Raw genomic sequence first — 14,956 nt, 5'->3', positions numbered from 1 at the left:
GCGCCTAAAACGAAGCAAATGCAAATTCATGGAGAAGGAAGTGACATTTCTAGGACATCGAGTGGACGCCAAGGGACTTCATACAGTGCCAGCAAAGGTGAAAGCAGTGCAGGAAGCGCCAGCACCTACGTCAGTGACTGAACTTAAAGCTTACTTGGGACTGTTAAACTTCTACAACAAGTTCCTTCCAAACCTATCGACCTTCCTGGCACCACTACACAAGCTTTTGAGAAAAGAGGAGCCATGGACTTGGGGGCCAGAGCAGGAGAAAGCTTTTGCTAAGTCCAAGGAGTTGTTACAGTCAAGCAGTGTGTTAGTTTACTATGATGAAAACAAAGAACTAATACTGGCGTGCGATGCTTCGCCGTATGGAGTTGGAGCTGTCTTAGCACACCGCATGCCAGATGGAGAGGAGAAACCCATCGGGTTTATGTCAAGAAAGCTCAACGCTGCAGAAAAGAACTATTCCCAGTTAGATAAAGAGGGTCTAGCCATTGTCTTCGGTGTAACGCGCTTCCATAAGTATCTTTATGGGAGGAAGTTTGTGATTTGCACTGATCACAAGCCTTTGATAAGTCTACTTCACGAGATGAAAGCGGTACCACAGATGGCGTCACAGAGAATCATGAGATGGGCTGTGCTGTTGAGAGTGTACGAGTACAGCATTGCTTACAGAGCAGGTAAAGACAATGGCAACGCAGATGCTCTTTGCCGCCTCCCACTACCGGAGTGTCCTGTGTCAGTACCCGAGGAGCAAGTGCTGATGATGGATCAGGACCATGGTCCGCCGATGACCTCAACCAAGCTACGACAATGGACAACAACAGATCCAATACTCTCCAGGGTACGAGAGTATATCCTGAGAGGTTGGCCAGATAACCATGACACTGACTTTAATCCTTATCGGCAGAGACAATGTGAGTTGAGTGTACAAGATGGCTGTGTGTTGTGGGGAGCCCGGGTAGTCATACCAGAAAGAGGACGAGCTCATATGCTGGAAGAATTACACCAGTCACACCCAGGAATGAGCCGTATGAAGGGTTTGGCAAGAAGTTACATGTGGAAGCCTCACATGGATGCGGATATAGAGACTACAGTAAAATCATGCGCTACATGTCAAGAACATAGGAAAGCACCTTCGAGTGCACCACTACATCCATGGGAGTGGCCTGAAAAGCCCTGGAGAAGACTCCACATAGACTATGCAGGTCCCTTCATGGGTAGAATGTTCTTAGTAATTGTGGATGCGCATTCCAAGTGGTTGGATGTTCATCCAGTGACTTCATCCACCTCTGCAGTGACTGTAAATTGTTTGAGGAATAGTTTCAGCACACATGGCATTCCAGAAATGATCGTGTCAGCACCATACCACCCCTCATCTAATGGTCTAGCAGAGAGGGCGGTGCAAACATTCAAGGAGCTGATGAAGAAGAGCACAGCTGGGACAATAGAGACAAGGGTGGATAGGGCTTTGTTTAGCTATCGCACCACTCCACAGTCGACTACTGGATTGTCACCAGCTGAGATGATGATGGGAAGGAAGCTGAGGTGTACACTTGACTTAAGGCACCCAGATTTAAAACAAAAAGTCGAGTCAAAACAAACAAGTCAGAAAAACTACCATGACAGGCATGCCAAACATCCCAACTTTGAGGAAGGTGACTCTGTCTACACTAAGAACTTTGGATATGGACCTAAATGGATACCTGGACGAGTGCAGGAGTTAACAGGACCAGTTTCCTATACTGTGTTGCTGGGGGATGGAAAAGTGGTCAGACGACATGTCGATCAGCTGTTCAGCAGGCAGGAAGAGGAGCTTCCTACACCGGTTTCCAGTACTACAGGGGACGACATAACAGAACCCAGTCCACCAGCTGCTGGAGCACTGGAGGGCGCAAGTTCTCACCAAAAAGAGGACAGTGCTGTGCCGGTGGTGACCCAGGAGGATACTGCTCCAGGGGATACGTCCTGCACCAGGGGATACATCAGCCGACGGATTGCGCAGATCAAGGAGGGACAAACGTCCTCCAAACCATTTGAAAGACTACTCCACATAAAGTGGATGCCTTTAGGGGAAAGAATGTGCCTAGTCTCCTTAAGGGGGAGATGAGTGTTTGAATAAATAAATAAAAAGAAAAGTAGATAACAAAGTGTTCGGAAGAAATAAAAGGTGTTCTGACATTGTGATTGTTACATAAAGTTATATAAAGGAAGACGGGTACAGCAAGCTAAAATCTATATATAAGTTTAGATGTTACTGGCTAGACGGGAAAGAAAATGCTGTGGTGTATTATTATTTTCGTTGGTTAACTAAAGGACAGAAAAGCAAGAGCTAAGAAGGGAGGGATGTGATAGAGTACAGTTACATGACTTCACCAGTAGAGGGACCCTATCTTAAGTAAATGCTCCTTTGCCCTCTCTGTCAGTTGTTGTACTGATAGCCAGCCTGGCATGTTAAGGCCGCGCCACATGTTGCTGAAGACGGTTAATAAGAGGTGAACAAACCAGGAGTTGGTCTCTGTTACCTGATGGCAAAATACCAAGATACTACACAAACTATTACATTTGAATCCATTTAATAGGCGCTTAATCTCCAACAATATTATCCAAAATATTGATCCGCCAACATGGGCCAAAATATGGGAAGCCTGGGAATACAACCTAGAAATGGTAATCCCTGAAGATATCTGGGCAAATTGCACCTCTGCTATACATACTTCCTCAATCTGTATAAGGCATGGATTAATTCAATTCAAGGTACTCCATGGAATACATTATTCCAATAACAGACTAGCCAAAATATACCCGTCTGTTAACCTCAACTGCCCTAGATGCAGTAGCCCAGTTTCATTAGGACATGTTCTGGTCATGTCCATCCCTGGTCAACTTCTGGTCCTCTGTAATCGACTGCCTTTCAGCGCTATGTTGTTCACCCAAAGCACACAGACTAATTCTTATGAACTGGAAATCCAACAAACATCCCCCCTTGAGAGACGATACCAGTGGTGCTGTCCCTGGAGCAGGGACAGCACCAAGAAAATTAGACGCACACTGGGTGGGTCTTATGACAAGTTCACTAAAGTATGGTACCTATTCATTGAATATGTAAAAGGGACTCACCCTCTGAAATAAGCGACTGATGTCTCTCTTATTCAGCCGATTACTACTATAACCAATGCCTTTCTTTTTTTTAAATTATTCACATCTTATTTTATTCATTTATTTTCCTCTCCTTGAATGTGTGATATTCTGCCTAATTTCATTGCTTTTCTTTTGAGTGTGCTCTTGGTCCCAGGGGAGGTAGGGAGGGATAAGGGGTGAGTATAATGTGGGGTAATGTCTATGCGAGTCCAGTATGTTTGTTCATACCGTATGTATCGTCATCTTGCATGGGCCAGGGAGCATTTATGCTGGACGATTCGTAGAGCAGAAAAGATGGCCGCCAACGATGTTGCAGGTGTCAAGGAGAGCGCTATGTATCAGCTGCCGCTGTCACCAGACGAGCCTTTGGTGGTGGTGGTGGTGTGGGCAGGTGTGTCTAGTCAATACAGAACTGCCCTACACTTTGTGAATGATACAGTAACAAGCCCATACTACCTGAATAACATCATTAATCCAGTCATTGTGCCCCTACATGAACAACACAGGCCTCATTTCATCTTCATGGACGACAATGCTCCAGCTCATCGAGGTCGCATCATTAGGGAACGGCTGCTGGAGACTGGGGTACCTCAAATGGAGTGGCCTGCACTTTCTCCAGACCTGAATCCCATAGAAAACCTATGGGATCAGCTGAGTCGCTGTGAATGGGATCATAACTCTGTACCCCAGAATCCCGATGACTGCCCTTCAAGAAGAGGGGGGTGCCATGCCTCAGCAGACAATAAGTCCACTTGTGAACAGCATGAGACGTCAAGTTGTAACTGATGCTCAAGGGCACATGACAAGTTGAGACATTGACATTTTTTGTTGTGATATACCCACCGTTGTTGGCTTTTGTTGCAATAAATTGTTTGAGATGAGGAAATCACCATTACATGCTTCTACTTAAATGCCCTACTTTCACGATATATCACTGTAGCATGAACTTTTTACAGTTTCCATAAATTTCACCAGAAAGCAAATATCCCTAACTTGAGTAGTGTATATTTAAAAAAAAAAATTCTAAACAAGTGTCTACCTGCCCATGTGTTCTCAAGCCAATAAACATCACTGTTATTGAATCCTGAAATGAGACCAGAAACACCTGAAGTTAACCGTCGCCTTTATTACAGATAAAACAGTGTGAGTAGGTTCTCACTCCATTGGTAGGCTTGATAAGCATGGAGTCACACGTCCATGTCACATACAAGAAGTCAATACTTGCATCTGCCGTTCCTTCAATTGTGGGGGTGTCTGAAGAAGATGGGTTTCCCAGTTAAACTACACTGGTTATAATATCTGGAATGCTTGTGGTTTGCCATTGCTAGGTAATTGCTCTTACAATATTAATTTTTTTTCCCCCCCCTCAACTTGAAGAGCTAGCATTTTAGAACAAATCTGATCAACTGAGACCATCCTACTTCAAATACCCTGGTGTGCTCTAGAAGACCTTTTTTTTTTTTTTTTTAAATAGCAATCCACCGGTTGTCAACTAAACCAAGTGGGAAGCAATCAACAAAGGCAGCAAAAGCAGGGGGGGGGGGGGGGTTGGGGTCCCACTGCAACATTTTTTTTTTTTTTTAACTTTGGTTTTGAACTTTGATATAAATCAATGATACTGTAGGACCCTTATTGCAATGCAAAATATTTTAATCATTTGTAGCTTTTGGGGTTGTCAAAATAGGTCAACTCAAGAAAAATGCAAGTTTGAGTGGCAAGCAGAGTTGTCTGACAGCCCTTGTTGGAGCTCTTTAAAGTTTGTGCTTTTGTCAAAAAAAACCAAAAAAAACGCTATAGTTCAATTTTGGACAAAAAATCTGATAATTTGCCTCATCTGACCCAACAAGTGAAGGTTGTGGTCTCACATTTGTTTTTCCTGTTCAGAGGTGCGTACGCACAACTGTCAACTAGTTAATTAAAAGTTCAACTTAAACTCTGCAAGCTCAACTAATTTACTCATGGTACAGTACCAACCTTGGCACTTAGCCTTTCCCCAAGCATGTAGGAGTAGATCAACCTTCTCTCATGCCATGTTGGAGCATAATTAACAAATTTACAAGACCACAGGCTCTGACAAAGCTGCTCCAACATCCCAGCGCACCACAAGCCAACTTGTAGGTGCTTGTGAAAACTGCACTACAACAGCAGTGAACAAAAGCCACACGAAGAGCGGGGGGAAAAAAAACAAAACCACTGCCCACAGTTTCCCCCCCAGGGCTGAGTTAGTCAGATTATCCATCAAGGTCTCCATGAGGTGAAACAGTGAAGTGGACCGGGTCAGAAATCCAAGACAGCATTGTACAAGAAAATTGCTCAGAAAACTGGAATTCTTGTTAAAATAACTGCCGTAGATAGTGGGGATGACCACAGGCAACACTATGAAAAATAAACCAAAAAAAAAAACAGGTGAAATAACACTGGCTAAGAAGAAAGTGCTTCAGTCAAGTGGTTGAGACCAATCCAGCGTTTAGAACCAAATCAGGTCTAAACTTTGGCCAGAGTTGCACTTAAGATTGTTTTTTTTTGGAATTCACATTTGAATGATATGGAAAAGGTATTGTAGAAAAATATTTCAGGGCTTTGGATAAACCTGTCGTGAAGCACCCGGCCAAGTACAAACATGCAAAAAGAAAGTTATTTTGGAGCCTGAAATCCCAGAACCCATTTTGACTGAATGAGGCCAAACCTTCGTGCTCAGCTAGACTTTGGAGGGGTTGTATGTACTGGCTCTTCCGGGAAAAGGACAAGGAGTTTAGATAAATAGGTAAACAGAAGCTTGTTCCATTCTTTTGTGAGTACTTAAGTCTGCTCATTGAGGGAATGATTATCTAAGGCATTTGTAGACTATTGCGCTACATAATAGAGCAGCTGCAAGTTCAGCGCAACTTTGTTGTAGAAGCGTTTTGATAGCTGGCGTATGAAATTCACAGGGCACTTGCAGATATCTGGCCGTGACAAACTGTTGGAGCTTATCAACCGTTACCAGATGGGGGCGTGGTGTGTAACGTCACTGGAGCATGAAGTCATTTTAACTGAGGGAATGCGTCACACAAGCAGGCTTGGGCTGGCAAAATGAGCAAAGAAACCAGAAAAAAATATATATATCTGCATATAAGCAAATACTTCATTGCTCAGTTTTTGCAGGTTAGTTTACTGCATGCACTTAAAGTCAGTTTGACGGTTTGTCCTCAAATCCAAGAACCAGAAGAATTCAATTATTGCCAATCCGACTTAACATGTTTGAGCATGAACTACTGCAGCAGATACAATAGTCCCCCTGGCCAATTTAATAACCCACATAAAAACAGCAGGGTCTCTATAAATAATTCCCTTTCTTGGTAGAGTGGAGAGAATGCTGAATTATGAGACATGTGGAGCTGCTGCATGCACAAACTCAGAATTTCTCAGTGCTTAAGCTTGTTTTCGTCAGGTTACATAAAAACCCAGGTCAAAAGTATAGACTGAGCTTTAATCAGTTTTGTCCATCCATTTTCAGATGGAAGACAGACTTATTAAAAAAAAAAAGTCAGTAATCACTTTAACTTCAAGTGGTGCGCACAGACTCTTAATCAAAACTGTTGAAAACAAACAGCACTGAGTATAGAATTGTGACAATGCACAAGAATGCAGAGTACGGTGAGTGACAACCCCTCTGTGCTGTAGTCACTCATTACACAAAATATAAAACAGAAGTTTTAAATACAGCACTTTTAAACATTGAACACACCTTCCATTAATCTTGCGTGTTGATTTTCCTCTCGCAGGAAACAACATTTGACCCTCCCTGCCACATAAATCACTCATCGATATAGAGGCTCCTACTTCAAAGCGACAGTAGTTTAATGAGTGTTATCTGGGACGCCCTAAATGGTCAGGGAGTGATGAAAGCGTAAAATGAAGGCAAAGCAGAAATATCCTGTAAACCTGTGATGCCTGAGTTGAACAGTCTATTAACTATACCGATTTGTTATAGTCAAAGCTACGCAATGTGCAGTGGAGAAGGATAGTGGTCAGTGCATGGACTGGTACAGGTAGCCCCTCTTGTACAAGCTGCGAGGGTAGAAGGTGACCACTACAAACTTGCCATCAAAGGTGCGGCCTTTCAGCAGCTTCTGAGCCTCTTTGGAGTCGTTGGAGTTTGTGTATTCCACAAAGACCTGCGAGAGAGATCAATGTGAGCTAACTACAAAGGGGGTGGGGGACAGAAATGCATGAGTGGCGAAGAGCAATTCATTAGTCCAACCTGTCCTTTCCCAGCATTCTCCTTGGGGATGAGTAGGGAAACCACTGAGCCGTATTTCTGGCACTCTTCCTTCATGTCCTCTAGGATGTCTGCAGAAGAAACAAAAAGCCAGGCTTTGTGCTTGTACTATGGTCAGCACCTTCTTGAATCCAGGAGCCTTTAACAGTGGATAAGCAGCATTTCTGCAGGTGTCTGCAACTTGCTCAAAGAAATTAATTTACATTGTTTAGTAGGGCTGTCATGATTCCGAAAATTGATCGAAATTAGTTTATTAAAAAAAAAAAAAAAAAATCCGGTGCGCGATTCTCCCCATATTTTTGTCCGACATAGTCGCAATATTGTGCCGGTAAACAAATGCAGTGCATGCCGGGGGCTGAGTAGCCCTCGGGAGTCAACTGCGGCGGCGAACCGACTTGGTAGTTTGGAGAACTGCGGTCAGCTCCACTGCGCCGCATCCCAATGCACACGGCACCCTGCACTAGGGCTGTAGGAACAAAATTCAAATAGAATATTACAAAAACTAAAATTCAATAGAAGTTCATTCAGTTTGTTGCACACTGAACACATTAGAAAGAAATTTCACCGGTAACTGTGTGCGAAGTCTGTTGGGGAGACGCACTGGTGATTCACAACCACCGGCTCGGACTGCACAGAACATTTTCCACTGCGCTGTGAAGTTTGCCAGGAGCAATCTGCTCCACAGTAGAGCAGCAGGAAACGGAGTGAGTAAATAAAATACATCTAGGCATTTATTTGGAGGAAAGCTCGTTCTGATCGGAGCTGCAGAGGCAAAGGCAGTTCATTTGCCTTGACTACTGGTGTTTCCCTCTGGCAAAAAAGCATCTGTTTTTCTGCACCTATTTTGGCAAGTATCTTTAAAAAAAAAAAAGTACTGTAACAAGTAACTTTATTCAAAAATCCAGTTTTTCTAAAGCTTTTAGGTGTGTGGTTTAAATATTTTTTACAATTTAATACTCAGATAAAAGTTACTTATTGATGAACATGTGTTTCTTTACAAATCAAAGACTTTAGTCTAACAGTGGCATAGCCGGCAGCACTGAAGATACAGCTTAAATCGAATCGTGACACCCCTATCATTTAGCAGATGCTTCTGCCCAAAGCAACTTTGAAAGGGTAACCTTCGCATTACCAGACAACTCCACCGCCTGAGCAACTGCCACGTTTTACACAAGTTCAAGACCATATTGGCAGGGAAAGCAGTAAAGAAGGTGCCCTCCATCTAAGCTCCCATAGCAGAGCAAGGTCAGCTATGAGAGCTAGATGCCCACCATCACACTTCCTGGTGAGGACTAGGTTTATTAAAATCACCTTAATGCATTCCTATTCTAAACCTGAACTTAAGACTTACTGTGTGATGTACTGTGCACACAGTAAAAGATGTTACATTTATTAGCCCTACCATCATACTCCTCTTCATCATACAGTTGGTTGTCATCAATCAGGTTGAGGAGACGCAGGACGGGAGAAGGCAGCTGAACCAGGTCCTCGATATGAGGAGCTGCCAAACAACATAGGTAGATAAAGGGAATTTTACACTTTTTTGGTAAAAATCAGAAGTGCAGATAGACATACCAAAGGGAACGCTGAAGAATGGACTGAGCAGAGCGGCGTCGGCAGTGATTCTGTGCTCCGGCTTTTTGTGAAGCATGCTGGGGGCGCAAGGGATGAAAGGTCAATATTTATGTAGACAGTACAGTTTGTGATGGTACTTTTCTACATACCACCACCCCCCCCCCCATTATAAAAGTTACCTTTTGATAAGGTCTCTGAGGTGATAGACTGCGATGGCAGGGCACACCATAGTTTTACTGGCAAATATATCATCTACAATGGCAGCATTGTTGTTCTAGTCAAAGGGAAAAGGAAGAATTGCACAATGTGATTTCACTGTGTGGTTGCCAGTATTGCTGGAAATATTTGCCAAGTCTTTCCAAGCAGAAGTACAAGACACTATGGTAGAACACAAGAATTCTGATTTGCTCACTATCAACAAGATGCAGAAAATGAAAACCCAAATTTAAATCAGCAACTGAATTACATTTTTTACAAGATTAATGACCTAAACAACTTCTAAAAATGACAACTCCAGGCGACTGCAATTCCACATTAGGTCATGGCTTCAGCATACTGTACCTCCCACTCCTCAGATTGGATGGTGGCTTTGAGTTTCATGCCAGAGTACATCTCCAGCAAGATGATGCCCAAGCTCCACATGTCCACAGCAGCCGTGCAGCCAGAGTCCCCATCAGCCTCCACACCGGCCTGGGCTAAGCTGTTCTGGAGCTCGGCCTCCGGGGCACGGTACCCATCTGTCTGGATGTACTTCACATCCTGGAGAGAGGGTGGGGATAGAAGTTTTTTTTTTTTTTTTAAATATATATATATATATATATATATATATATATATATATATATATATATATATATATATATATATATATATATAAAATGACATGTCATGCATAACGCATGTATTGATTCATGAGTGAACATGCAAAGTCAGAAGCTTCATATTTTGATTACTCAGCTGCATTGCTTCTTCGCAATGTTTTAGTTTTAAAGGGGACCTATTATACTCCTTTTCAACAGGTTTATATAGGTCTGAGGTCCCCAAAACATGTGTGAAGTTTCTTGCTGAAAATTTCACTCTGATTATGCATTCAAACATGCCTAAAAATGGTAAGTTGACTGCATTTATATAGTGCTTTACTAGTCTTGCAACTACAGTACATGACAGACAACGAGAGCAGTTAGGGGTTCAATGTCCTGCTCAAGGAGACTTCGACATGAACCAGGAACCTCTGATTACTGGACGACCTGCTCTACTTCCTGAGCCACCATAGCCCAGCCACCAAATCCCGTTCTGTTCCTGACAGTCTTTCAGTGTGTCACTTGAAATGACAATGAGCTGCTGCTCCCCACACCCCGAGTATGTAAACTTATTTCACCTTAAGCAGTCCACCAAAATCTGTTTCTGAACAAGCGAGGCAAAACAAGCAATCCAGTTGAATATTCACTCATTGATCTACAAGTTAAAGAGTTTGTTCTGACTTCTCGGCCGTGCTTTAAGCTTGTCGAGGCCAACGCACGGGGCTTTGTTTCCATTAGGAAACGTGGGGGGGCTACAACAGTTTTTTTTGTTTGGAGAAACGCAGCAGATCGCACAGCTCACTAACATACAAAATATACTGGATTGTCTTACTTTAGTTTGTAGTAGTTATGCGCCCATCAGAGACATGTGCACAAGCACATTACTTCTCTGTAGTAACCAGAGAAAGTGTCTACAATTCTGCTAGATGTCAAGCTGTGCCCATGAAGAGCCTGATCACACACCTGGTTTCCCTCCTTGAAACTGAGGCCGAAGTCTATGAGCTTGAAGCACTCGTCATCGGCACTCCAAAGGACGTTGCGTGGTTTGATGTCGGCATGCACGTAACCCTCCCTGTGCAGGAAGGACAGAGCTTCTAGGACATCCCGGGCACAGTGCTGAACTATCCACATCGAGTGGCCCTGCCGGGGCCTGGCATGAAAATAAAAACAGTGTATGGATGAACCAATGCCTTAATGCACAAAAGATCCGCGCTGCACCATCTCAATATTGTGATATGAGACTAGTAAGTTGCCTGGGATTTTCATTATCACAATTTACTGAAATTTCTTTATTAGGGGTGCCATGATTCTCCAATCCACAATTTAGGTCACAATTAGATTTACAATTTAAACATGCATTTTTTTTTTTCCCAGCCACTGTTCGGCTATCAAGTCTTTATTTGTAAAGCAAAAACTTGTTTCCCGTAAGTAACTTGTTTGAATATTTAAACTTATAACAAATTAGAACATTTAAACAACACACCTAAACAGTTAAGAGCTTTAGCAAAACTAAAGCTAAGAATAAACAATAAGTTACTTATTACAGTACTTTAAGATACTCTCCAAAATAAGTACCGAAAAACTGATGCTATTTTTGCCCGAAGGGACCGCAAGTAGTAAAGGCAAACGACTACCTGCAGTGATGATCAGAGTGATCTTTTCTCCAACAAAAGCAAATAAAATTTCTGGATGCGTTTAATGTACTCAGTTGTCGGCTGCTGCTCTGGAGCAGGCTCCTGAAAGAAATCCCACCTGCATTCTCACGGCCGGTGGCAAATGCCCCGCACGGTCCACGAGTCGGAGGTTGGGAACTTCTGCACTCGAGAACATTCTGTCAGTGATGGCCGGGTTTAATTTCCACTGTCATCGCAACGTCTGTGGAATTACTGGATATTCTGGTCAAAGGCGAACTCTCCCTTGTGCACACAGTGAAACGCCGGAGGAGAGGGAGACACATACGTCGTGCATCTCCGCCGACAGGGCACATCGTTAACGGGAATATCTGTGTGTTCACTGTGCAACAAACTGGATGAACTTATATTGAACTTCGGTTGTGCTTTTTGTAATATTAGAATTTCGTTCCTAGAGCCCAAGTTCCAGGTGAGGAGGGGTGCAGTGTGCATTGAGGATGCGGCGCAGCAGAGCTGACCCCAGCTCGCCAAATTCCAAGTCGGTTCGGAGCAGCAGTCTACTCCAGATGGCCCCTTATCCACCGGCACATGGTGCATTTGTTCATGGGCGGATGTTGACCACCCCAATATGGCGACCAGGTCGGACAATATTACCCACAAAAATATGGGGAGAATTGCGAACCTAGATGTGATTCTGAAGTTCAAAATTAAACGCTCATTTCGATCTGAATCATGACACCACTAATCTAGATACATGTCTATGGAAAAACAGGCATGGTGGCAATATCAATGAGGAAGATAACAGTAACTCGTGTATTCAGAAAAGGTTATTACAATATATACATCCAATATGCATTTTTTTCCCCACTTTCACAATATGATAAAGTAAAACTAGCCTGCTCCCGACCAGGCTAGCGCCAAGGCATATTGTATGTTGCCATAGTCCCATGTTGCCGGTCCGGGAGTTAGGCAAGCGGACTTTAGCCTTGCGTAAGTATCCTTTTAATATTAACAGGGCTAGAGTACTGTAGCGATTGATAAGCAAATGGTATTTTTTTTTTGGGGGGGGGGGGGGGGGGGGTTGCCTGTTATGGTGCACCACATCAGGTTTCTTTCTACAGGACACAGGTGCTATAGATTACCTACCGGTCCCCTTCTGTGATTGTTGTCTGGGTGCTGACTCTCACCAACAGCTCCGACACACTGGTATCCAACAGCTCCAGGAGAAGACAGTGAGTGGACACGCCTACATAGCTGCGATTGGTGAACACTCCGTACAAAGTCACTGGAGGAGGAAAAAAAAAAGTGTACATAAGCACACACTGCGCCCCCCCCATTATGGAATAACAGGTCTAAATAAAGCGTGACACCGAAAAAGCCAGGTTACCGATCTTTTTATGCCCCTGGATGTCTTCTAGCACGGACCTCTCCTTCTGAAAGCCGTAGTCTCCAGCCTGAGCGTCGGCTTGGAACTCCTTAACAGCCGCGGTGGTGGCGGTGCCCGAGCTCACCCGGTACACTGAGGCCGAAACCCCCTGGCCGAGCCGCGACTCCACGTTCCAAATCTCACCGAACACCTCGAAGAGCACCGGCTTCATGCTCTGGTCCACGCCCCCCTCCGACGCCGCCATACAGGCCTGCCCGCCGTCTGGAGCCGGTGTCTTGGTGGTCGAGTCAGAGCCGCACTGGGCCATGGACGGGAGCGAACTCTGAGAGCCGGTCGGCTAATAACGGCGAGGCGGGAGCCGCCCCGCGGGCATGGCGAGCCGGTCCAACGGTACAGCCCGAGATGGAAACGTGCCCGGCGGTATCACCGGCAGCCAATTAGCACGTTAATTAGCTCCAGGGCTTCCGCGACGAAGGAGCAGCGGCGGCACAACAAAGTCGCGTGAGTCAGCTGACCCCAAAAAGTTAAGATGCATTCGTTGGAACTCGGAAAAAAACCCCACGTCCCACTTGCAAAGTGAAGAAATGGTTTTTTTTTGGGGGGGGGGCAGCCACACCTGCGTCAAACTAACAATACAACAGACCTGACGCCACACTGACACTGGAAACACAGTTCCCTCTGCGCGGGGTTTTTATTTACAACCGCGTCTAACTGCAATCTAAACGATTCTGTGGTTTCCATGTGTTTTTTTCCAACACCCGTTCTGTAGCGTATGGCATTCTTCACATTAGCTTGCCGAACAGACACACTTACTGCGTCCATGTTTTCCCCAAACAGAGGCAATGGAACACATTTAGCTCGGAGGTGGAGACTATCATCTTGGAATGACCGATTTCCAAGTGCGATGGAACTCGGCATTAGGATAGCCCTGGCTCTTTGGCTAAAGTAGCCACCAAAGAAAGTACCTCGAAGATAACATAGGACCTTTCACCCCATCACGTACCAAAACACCTACAAGGGATTAATTTCATTGCTTCTCCGATTATGATACAGCTTTTTCTTCTTTACTTAGTTGGCGTAAGGAGGCTTGTTGATGTTTTTAGACGACTTCCGGTTCTTTTTTCTTCGGCGATTTATGGGGCGGCTCTTGATGGATACTGCCCTCCATAGTCCCGGAGTGTACATTCTGTTTTGCGTTACTTTTATGGACGCACTAAGACGATTTGTTTTGAGGTGATATTACACGATACATTTTTTTTTTTTACATTGTTAAAATGTTTTATTAAATTTAAAAAAATCGAATTCGATTTTAAAAAGTATGTTTGTGTCGGGTCTCTCTTGTCGTTTTAAATGACCAAAATAAGTCATTTAGTCTTGTAAAAATAAGTCAAGATCCTCTGAGTCAATCAATACACTGCAGAGGCAGAATACAAAAACAAAACACTGCTTTCAATGTGTTCCATGTTCCTTATTCTTCAATAGTTTATTAGACCACCTATACTATTTCCATTGAAGGGTTGCATGGCCACTAGAGGTCCGTGTAGGGCAAGATTTGGTCCGCGGGCCGCCTATTGAATCTTTAGAAATGCTGTGAATACTTAAGGAAAATATATTGAAAAAGTTCCTGACTTCGAGAAGTAGGTTTTTCTGTACAGTATATTACTTTTTACTCATTAAATTAAGCAATTTCACCAATCCCCTATCACTATTGTAGGTCCAAATTTGGCCTCTGATTAAAACATGTAATTCCTCTGCAAATTCTTGCTGTTTATATCTGATGTCTGTTTGCTGACCCGATACGATGGACGCTTCATCTAACTTCTTCACCTTGTTTCATGTTATTTGATAGTAACTAACAATGAAAGGAAAAAAAAATGTTGAAATGAAATGTGATTCATCAATTAATTCTACGGAGTAAGTAAATAAATAAATAATCACTTCTATGTGTGCCAAACAGTGGGCATAATGTATTTACTTTCAAAGTAAAGTACATATTATTTGGATATCTCACCTTTCAGTGTGTGTTTGTGTGCTGGAGCTCGGAAAAACCCGACATAATTCTCCAAATTGCAGCTAATTCTGCTGGTATATTGGAGTAGACCGTAAATGAAACGTGCTCTTCCCTGCCACCAACAGTGGAAACAGCGTATAGAGGACCACACA

The 14,956-nt window shown here is 43.7% G+C and overlaps 1 protein-coding gene across 1 annotated transcript; it reads right to left on the bottom strand.

Annotated features, from left to right (window-relative positions):
* Positions 1-4,247: 4,247 nt before the first annotated feature.
* Positions 4,248-13,910, bottom strand: uhmk1 (U2AF homology motif (UHM) kinase 1). Its single transcript, XM_080015760.1, has 9 exons — positions 12,794-13,910; positions 12,553-12,691; positions 10,739-10,925; positions 9,539-9,736; positions 9,157-9,251; positions 8,978-9,054; positions 8,805-8,903; positions 7,385-7,473; positions 4,248-7,298 (listed from the first exon to the last, which is right to left on the bottom strand). Exons 1-9 carry the CDS (start codon positions 13,098-13,100, stop codon positions 7,152-7,154), a joined length of 1,338 nt encoding a protein of 445 aa, XP_079871886.1. The 5' UTR covers positions 13,101-13,910; the 3' UTR covers positions 4,248-7,151.
* Between the last annotated feature and the right edge of the window lie 1,046 nt (positions 13,911-14,956).

This window comes from Zeus faber, assembly GCF_960531495.2.
Source record: "Zeus faber genome assembly, chromosome: 1".
Taxonomy (NCBI): domain Eukaryota; kingdom Metazoa; phylum Chordata; class Actinopteri; order Zeiformes; family Zeidae; genus Zeus; species Zeus faber.
This window is presented reverse-complemented; position numbering and strand designations above follow the sequence as displayed.